The 10,038-nt window shown below is 32.6% G+C and overlaps 1 protein-coding gene across 1 annotated transcript; it reads right to left on the bottom strand.

The window, feature by feature from the left end:
- LOC123195086 (NEDD8 ultimate buster 1) lies at positions 1–5,782 on the bottom strand. Its single transcript, XM_044608682.1, has 11 exons — positions 5,364–5,782; positions 4,056–4,178; positions 3,838–3,934; positions 3,327–3,362; positions 2,568–2,755; positions 2,357–2,459; positions 1,740–1,921; positions 1,346–1,423; positions 1,087–1,189; positions 916–1,009; positions 1–635 (listed from the first exon to the last, which is right to left on the bottom strand). The coding sequence occupies exons 1-11, from the start codon at positions 5,663–5,665 to the stop codon at positions 301–303; spliced, it is 1,641 nt and encodes a 546-aa protein (XP_044464617.1). The 5' UTR covers positions 5,666–5,782; the 3' UTR covers positions 1–300.
- Between the last annotated feature and the right edge of the window lie 4,256 nt (positions 5,783–10,038).

Genomic DNA, 10,038 nt, shown 5'->3' with positions numbered 1-10,038 from the left:
TACTCTGCCAAAGTGAGTATATATTCACTAAATAACTTTGATTCATTATGCTGGAGAGACCAAATTTACTTGTACAACTTTATCACTAGACCTTGCGATTCCAAATAAATTAGAACTTCAGCCCATCACCATAAACATAAATATTGATACCTCCTTCTGCCCTAGCTAATACAAAACATGCTTTATTATTATTATTATTCAAACATTTACGTAGAATTATTGTCCAAAGTTGTGTTTTCTTCTCACTTTGGCCGACTCAAACATTTACATAGTATTATTGTCCAAAGTTGTGTTTTCTTCTCACTTAGCCGACTCAAGCATGGCCAAGTACTGACTTATTGCTTCACCTTCTTTTGCAACTTCTATGTCATAGTCTGAAAATGCATCTCCAGTTAATTCATTGGCAAGTTCACCTTCCATCTCTGCATCTCGCTCCTCTATATCATTTGTCACTGTTGTTGATGTATCTTCAACATTCTCATTGCCACTCAAACTACTTGAGCTGTCGTTGTTAGGGGTTGATGCGGAAGTACTTGCACTGTTGTTAGCTGCACATGTGGGGTCTGAACCAGGTTGTTCCAGTAGTCGAGCCATTGCTTGGTCAAAATTGACACCGTCCTGACAAGCTTCAACCACTGAAACCAAGAACAAATAAAAACCTTGTAAGAGCTGATAGTATACCAAATACAGCTCTCCTCTGAGTTTATCAAACTGAATAGAAATAAATCAAATAATATATATATTTTTATAGCAATACAAGATTAGCCCAAAATGTGTATGGCATAATTAAATGTTTCCAATAATTTTGAAAACAAGTAACAATATGACCTTATTTGACATCTTGCCTCAAGCAAAAGGGTTTTCCATCAAATAAATAGGGTAAGTCATATATACAAGTGTTGATTGAGAGATTACCTTTTGAACGTTCAAAGCCCATAGAAACAAGCCGTTCAATTGTAGCATCAGCTGCTTGTTGGCGCCTTTTTCTTTTCCTAGACTCAATATGAATCTGAAGTTCAAAAATATTAGTGAAGATACATGTTTGGATTGATTCAAATAGCAAACTTATGAGAAAAGACAAATAACCTGTAATACAGAATTTGTTTCTGGATTTGTCAAGTCATCCAATGCTTTTTGAGTGTCATTTTCATTTCTTCGAAGGGCTTCAGCAGCAAGCTCTTTCTCAAACCTGCCAAAGTAGCAAATTTTCAACTTTGGTGTAGGACATATACATAGCTTGTGCTTTGAACACCTGCAACTTCATTATATACTAGACTAAAAAGCACTTATGCGTTTTTAATATCATATAAAAGGAAAGAGAATTGAATTATTTTGTATTGCTTACCCAATGGAGACCAATTCTTTTAAGTTTTGGAGATCCACCGCTTTCTTCAGGGGTGTCCTTCCATACTTTTTCTGCTCCCTACAAACATGTTGTCTATTCAACAAAATGATGGAGATATGAACTTATGATAAATTTATTGGTCATTTTCTAGGCTTGAATGAGAGAAAATCAATGACAAGTGATGTATTATACGTACAAAAAACAAACAATAATGGTAGAACATGGCGGCAAGACCAGGTAGACAAACATTTTTCTTAATTTTCATAGTCAAGTATTTGGTTTAGCATAAATGAATACATTCACTAAACTACTTAAGACAACTTTTGGAGATATAAATTTATAGCATTTTTTTTTTCAAAGGCAATTGTCTTCAATTTTATCAAAGGACACTAACATTATTTCCCTTCTTCGCTGTTCATTATCCTCCCTTTGCTGTTCTCTCTTTGCCTTCTCCTCTGCTAGAAAATCAATGGCACTCCCAACATCTTGATTGCTTATTCGCAAAGCCCTCTTTGCATCATGTTCGCCGAAGCCCATGCTGATAACCAAGGATAAGGCTTCATCTGGCACCTGTAGCTGAAATCAATAACAGAAGATTGTTTCACCAAAAAAGAAAATAAGACGAAAAAATAAAGAAAACTTTACTTGAGGTATGAATGGACAGCTGGCCGCAAAGGGAAAAACTTACCACCAGGAAAAAGCTTAGACAAGACCATACCTATTTCAACGTTAACATAACATACCTTAAATGCTTTTGAGGATGCTATGTAAAATAAATAGTTTCTTCAATTCACAAAGAATTGTAAAAACTATTTCACAATTTAATTTTTTAAGAACAATCAAGCACACATTTGGCAAATAGAGCAGGTGTGCTCTAATTCTTTAAGAAAAATAAAGCATACAAAGAATTCTTTAAGGCAAGTAAACAGAACAAATTGTGCTCTAACTCATTTTGTTTGACCTATATTCTAACTTAATTTCCCTGATCATGAAAAGTTCATTCATAATGACCTGAAAGAATTTTGCCTGTGCAGAGGTCAATGCTTTCCGAGATTCATCAAAATGACCACTGTGATATGCCACCACCCCTTCCAACAGCTCCATTCTCAAATACCTACACAGATAAGGTAACATGAAATTAGCTTCACAATGCTAGCTAAAATTATTCCTTCTGTTCAGGAGCATAAAGAACAAAAACATGAACATGAACATGAACACTTACAAAGCAAGCTCTGGATGGCGACCACCTTGGAGCAGTCTCATACGTGAGGAGTCTTTTCCATGAGAACGTTCTATTCCTTCTCTAGCTCTTTCAAGGCGCACTCCTGCCACTGAAAGCCAGCTGATGTCTTGGAGCAGAAAATAGCACCAGACCATGTCTATTTGCAGAATTGGGACATTGTCAACAAGCTGGGAGCAGAAAACAAATGGCCAAAGGCCGAAGATTTTTAGCAAATTTCAATTTTTTTTTTGGTAAGTAATTAATTAAAGGGTTTCACAAGTGTGAGAGAGATTCGAACTCAAAACTTCTCTTTAGAAATTATAATGTTCCACCAGTTTTGTTAACCCCTTTTTTGATAAAAGACAACTCTCACAACTACATCCATCAGCCATGTGCTAGATTTCAAATGATAATTTCAAATAGAATTAAAATTCATCCAGGTTATAAAGATATATAGCATGTTTGGTTAGCGACTGAGTAGCAATTAATCAAGGCTTCAGATCATTACACATTTAAAACTACATATGAATCAAAACCAAATTCTCAAGAAAGTTGGATTATCAAAAAACATGTGATTAACACATGCACATTCTTCAATGAGCAGGTCACCATGGAGTTCCTAATAGAGAAATTAAATAAAGCAATTCATGCCACTAAAATTATTGTTAAATCCCGCTGTGACATGACATGTCTCAATGTGATTAGTCTTGACTGAAAATAGATCCATATAACCATCCTAGATAAATGAAAGTTGCTCACCTCAATGACCTTGGGATTGCAAAGAGAGAAAGCCTCCTACAAAAGCAAAGAAAACAGCAGCACTCAAATTATTTGATTATTCACAGCCAAAGATTTGACTGAATAAATTAACAACCAATTTCACTGGTGAAAAATTTTCCATAATGCTTAACCCTATAAATTGTTTAGCAAGCAAAAAAAATTTTTGTAAAATACATAAAAAAGAGAAACATTGAGCAAAACACTAGTCCGTCAAGACCATCAAATTGCATTGCTTTTCAAAAATTTCACATAATTGTGTCTCATAATAGATCTCTCAAGTTGTAAATGAGCTTCACACTATCTTAGGTTGTTAAAGAAAAACCAAGAAATCTTACAGCACCATCACCACAAGTTCCTTTCTCAGATGTTGGCAAAAAGGATGTTCAATTAATTACTCTTTGCAGACTGACATCACAGCAAAAACTATAATTGCAGCTCATTTAAGATGTATTAAACATTTTAATAATAGAAAACAGTATTAGCAACTGACCTCTCCCATGGTAAGCACTTCCAATGCATCCCTATACATTTCCCTTTTAATTAGACTCTTTGCATTTGCATGAAGCATCAGACCCATCATCATTGCCCTATCAAATGAAAATTCAAATGTTAATATCACAGACCAAAAACCCTTAAATACTGAAAATATAGTACATGATTAATTCTAATAGACAGATTATTACAAGAAAAACTATTCACATATTATACCGTCGATCAGTCTCAGATCCGAACTGTATTTTCTGTCCATATTGATCTTCAAGTTCTAGATCGAAGTCCTCAACTGGTAATGAACCATCTGCATGTCTCTTGACAAGTGCAGTAGCAGCTGCCCTGTTAATTTTAACAAGTAGGTAAATAGTAAATATGAACAAAAAAGAATAGCAATTTGATTTAAACAAATATTTTTTTCCCCTCTGTTCATCAGCATCACTTGAAGAGAAAAGGGGGAATAGATATCTGAACAACCAAAACTATTAAGCACAGAGAGACAATCAATGACCAATTAAAAATAATTCACTCACTTTAGGATACAAAAAAGAATGTCTTACACACTAATATAATTTCTGTTGACCTCTCAGTTAATTTAGGCAGAGCAGACATTTTGCTTATTGCAAAAGTCCTACTCTGGGTTTAACAGGATAGAGATCAACCGGATTACATACTAGTGCAGCGCTTCACCAATGTATTACTTGAAGACATAAAAATAAATGACAACAATAAAAATTTGAGCTAAAATCTTGAGGCAACAAGGCACTCAGGGAAAAGATAAAATGGAGGAAAAAATCCAATCCTTGTTTTGTACATCAAGAAGAAAAGATATGATCTCAACTAAGTTTGTACAAGAATTAAAAAAAGTTGTTATAGTTTTAAACAGCTTTCCCAGATGCCAAACAAAGCACAAATCCCTACAGAAACAAATAAAGCACAGACCAAGAAGATGATTGAGCATTCATATAAAAAAAATTCAACATTGAAATTAGAACTATATATCTAAAACTCAAAGTAACTCAACCAACACCGTAAGGAACTTTACAGAATATATAAAAACCTCAAATTTTATCACTCTTCTCACTCAATTAAACACATTGACAATCACAAACCCATATATCCATCACACCCTACACAACCACTACACCAAAAGTAATTATTTAACGAGACAGCATCACTAACCGAAGAATCCTTTAAAACCCACAAATCAGAATCAAAGACAAAGTTTTTTGAGTAACGATAAGCACTAAACGTTGCTTATACAAAGCCACAGTTTAATCAAAACCAGCAGAACCATAATCAAAAGAATTTTTATCTTTGTCACACATTTCAACACCGTGACGCAATGGTCTAACTATCAAAAAGTACTCTCCTGATAAAAAATAGTAAACATATAAACCGAAATTACAAAATTTAACAGAAAGACCACATTCCAAAAGGCGGTACTTTGATCATAAGCAACTAACTGAAAAATCAAAACCCAGAAGCAAGATAGAAACTTCAAACAAAGAGTGTTGAAAGGCTTACTTGATTCGAGAGATTCTACTAGAACGTTCTTCTTCAGCCATCAACTCATCCTTCAATGACTTGCCCTCTTCAACAGAGAGACGAGTGGCAAGAATCTTGGCGTTGTTTCTGATACCCAATTGGCTCAAATTTTCACTGCCATCGCCATCTTTCAAGACTTTGCCAGCACATATTAAGTTGACGTTTTGAGGTAACATGTTTGATCGCTTTGCAACTTCTTCTCTCAACATGGGTATGCTCCAATTCTCCAGTTCCACCTCTAAGACGCCCACCCAGGTGCCTGCTATCTTCAGTTTCGCCATTGAAGACTTCGATTTTGGACGAAGTTAGTGAACGAGAACAGCAGTGACCTTATTGTTTGGCTTGGAGAACAAGGAGACTCTAGGGGAGAAGGCTTGGAAACAGAGTAATGTACCTTATTATAATGGCATTTGTTTTATTACCTAACTGATTTATCTTTTATTAATTTACAAAATAACAACACATTATAATTATTTAATAAATAATATAAAAGATAATTTAATATGTCATTTTTATTAAATATTAAAAATTATTCAAATAATTTTAATTTTAATTATTAATTTATATTTATTTATTAAATTTTTACAATAAAAATATTACTAATTTTTAATTAAAATATTAAATAATATATAAAATATTTTTATATCATATAATAAATAAAATAATGTATTAATATTTTTTTATTATTTTAAATTAAACATAATAATTTTTTATATATATTAAATTTAATAATCATATTAATAAATTTATACTTAATAATTTTTCAACTAATATATTTTTATAATAATATTTTATTTTCAATAACAAAATATTAACGCACCATTAATGTTTTTATTGGTAGTCAAACTAGTGGCCTCATCGGGCATGGTTCAATTGCTTCAACCATCCAATTTTAATTTAATAAACTATAACTAAATAAATAATCATGAATAGTTGAATTAATATTTTATAACATTATATTATTATTTTGTTAATTAATATAGTTATCATTTATCGAACATTCTCAAATGTATCTTTATAATGGACAATTAAGGATTTAAATCTATATATTTATATTGATAATAGGTAGTGTTATATACAAATTTTATGCATAACATTAAGGTATAAATAATTTTCATAAATTGCATTTGATTGACCATGAGTTCTTAACTCCAAATTTTATCCGCACAAACATTTCCACATTAGTACTAAATATTTACAAAAGATCTTATAAACTAAAGTTTCTATATTACTCGTATAACAAGTTTGTGAAAATCATATAAAATTCATTAGATGCATTTTGTACAATTATTATTATTTCTTTTGGTAAGTAAGAGTATTATCGAAAAGCAAAGAAAATTGGTAAGAAACCAGGTAACAATCTAAACTCATCTTGTTTAGCTATCTCCCCAAATAGAAGATAGGAAACAAGATAGCAAAGAACACTATACAAAAACCATATACAGAGGAGATAACTATATACATACCCCTAGGTTACAAAGATAATCAAGAAGAGAGGAGGTTTTCTTATCTTTTGAAGATCTATATAAGTTCCTACAAAGATATATTTCAAGAGCGAAAAAGTAAAATCACAATCCATTAATCATAAATTTTATTATTAATTAAATTAAGATCTTGTTGGAGACTCCAACAAATCTTCATCGTCATCAAGGATATCAATATTATTTAAGTGTCATCGTATCACCATTTTTCTCACCTATAAAATTGTAATAAAGTTATAATTTAACATAAATTTGAAATACATTCGAACATAAAAATCTATTTGATTTCATACTAAACCTTTAGAAGTATGAGAATATGACTCATCAATATCTTTTGAATGTTCTTCTTCAACATATTTGTTAACTCATCATAGTCAAGTTCTTATTTCACAACCTCTACAATCTAAAACTCATTTTATCAATTGATTCATAATCTATAGGATTATAAAACTTTTTGGAAAATACATGCCTATACGATGATGTAAAAAATAGTATTCTCATTTGTAAGAGTATTATATAATATATACATATAAATATACATAAGCAAAAAATGCATAAGAGTAATTCAACTTTTTATATTTTGCAAACAAACTGGAATGAACATAGACAAGAATATTAAACCTTTGACGCACTAACCTATTTCTATTATTGTGGTAGGGATGTTCAGATATACTCTAATTCTGTTTACATCCAAAAAAAGAAGTTTTTGGTGAGAAGTTTTATTGTTAACTTTAGTAAATTTGGAGTATTATAGCCAAATAATATCCATCATTCATCTTTTATTAAAAGATAAAATAATAAGAAATAAAGATTAAGAATAGGCCAAACGACTATTTCCCACCCAAGGTATGCTGTAATGAAAAGTTTCCACCCTTTAACTATGAAAACACTAAATACCCACCCATGGCCGGTTAAATTTAACAGAACCCTAATGCCTGAAAATTTTATCTCTTTTTGCCCCCCTAAACTTTAAAAACTAAAATTTTCCCCCCACCTAAGTTTTAAAAAATAGTAGTTTCACCTTAGGGTTTGGTTTTGAAATCTTCGATGACCTCTCCGGCTCCATTGTCGACAGCCTCTCCCTCCCGAGACATCCTCTCCTTCCGGCGATCTTTTTCCTCCCATTTGGAGGGTCGATTGGCGTCGGAGACGCCTTGGGAGATGAAAAACTTCTGGGATGTGGGATAATGTTTAATACTATTGTATGTTATTTTAAATATTTATGGATGACAAAGTTTTAATTAGACACATCTACTCAAATACATATTATGTGTAGGGATATCTGTTTAGAGTAAGATGTTACAGTTGACTGTAGTAAAAGAATCAAAGATGGACTTAGCATTAATGAGATAATCGATCATTGTCTGATTGAAAGCTTTTCAAAAAGTACGTAACATATCACGAATAGACAAAAGGTAGATCCCAAAAATTGCATTCAAATAATGATTAAGCAGGGACCATGCTTCAAAAGTAGTAATACAAGGCAACAACAAAAACTCAACAAGTGATGGTGATACTATGGATTTAATCAAAGTTAACACTAATATGTCAGCTCATAACCAATGAGAATGAGTTGGATTAGGAGTGTCATCGAGTAGAGGGGGCGGTGGAGGTTGTGCATCGCAAGCAATCAAATTCTGTAAATTATGAATGACAAGAACATCAAGAAACAAAGATTTCTATGCACGATAAGTATCACGAACCATGAGTGAAGAAAAAAAGCTCCTAATGTTGACCATTATAGGTGGTGGGGATATCAGGAAATCAAAAGCCATAGTAATAGGGGTGGTAACAACAAATGGAAAATATGATGGTAGTAAAAAAAGAAGAGTTGACTACCATAAGAGAACCATGATTCGTGGTGTGGAAAAAGGTTGTTGATAGCGAGAAACTAAGGGGTAGATTGTTGGGAGGGATTGTGACCAGAGTTGTCATTGAGTCAGCCATGGAGAGGAGGTCAATCAACCAGAGGTGTATCGGTCCAAGTGAAGAAGAAAAAACATTGCGACAGAAGAAGATACATGTGCATCAAGATAGGCAAAAAATGTTAGAGGTTATAGAGGAGGAGAATGTCATGGGTGTCGACGAAGGGAAGCAAATTGGACCAGCTTAATCCCAATGGAAGTCGATGGCAAAAACAACTCAGTATTGGGTAGAGAGGCAGTCGAAGATAAGGGAGGACAAATGTTGGAAAGGGAGCAACAACTATGGAGAGGAGAAGGGTCTTGCCAAAAAGGTTTCAAGATCATGGGGTGATGGCTGTAAGCATAAAATATGATGGGGTCAGTTGTAAAAAAGCAAAAGGGTAAAAGGAAACCCTAAACAACTAAGGACCGGGGGGGGGGGGGGGTGTGGGGGAAGAGATTGCAGGTTTGCAAAACTGCAAAAATTTGGGTTTTGGGGAAAAAAAAAAATTTTAACTGAAAGGTACAAGAGGATATTAGCTACTCTGATGTAATGAAATATTTCTTCAAAGAAATTATAGTACCTTTGACAATGGTTTAATAGTATGATAGTGCCTTCTAAAGTAGCTAGGGATGTATTTTTTTCTCTCTTTAGATGATAGGAATAAGACATAAACTGGATATGTATACTAGATGTTTAAGGGTTGTGGATTTGAAAACTTTTAAGTTGTTAAATTTGTAAATTTCATTCTTGAGCCACTCACTGGCCAAGAACAATCTCCTCTTGCTTCATGTCTACTCACATTTATCGCAAAATTTGTAAATGTTATTCTTAAATTTGTAAATATTTTTGATCATTGAACAGATTTATTGAATTCATGATGTCAAGGATTATGTAAATTAAATTTAGGAGTTGAGAAAATCATGTTTGTAGATGGTGTAATAATGAAAAGAAGTTGCATTGATGGATTATATTTACTGATGAATTTAAGTACCGCTCCAAATTATAAATACAACTCAGAAATTTTAACCGAGCTTCACACTTAATTCAAATTTTGATTGAAAGAGCTTAAACCGAATTTTTATTAATATAATTTTTACCGAATTAAATTCGAATCCAGCCGTACATACATGCCATTATTGAATATGATAAATTAAATTATATATTATTTAATAAAAAATTTAGGCTCCTCTTCTATGTAATACTTCCATGATTCCATCAAGATCATCAGCCTGAATTTGATCATTGTCAGTCTCAGTCCAGTAGCC

The sequence above is a fragment of the Mangifera indica genome, chromosome 13, assembly GCF_011075055.1.
Source record: "Mangifera indica cultivar Alphonso chromosome 13, CATAS_Mindica_2.1, whole genome shotgun sequence".
Taxonomy (NCBI): Eukaryota; Viridiplantae; Streptophyta; class Magnoliopsida; order Sapindales; family Anacardiaceae; genus Mangifera; species Mangifera indica.
Note: the sequence above shows the minus strand (reverse complement) of the source record. Positions and strands in the feature narration are given on the sequence as shown.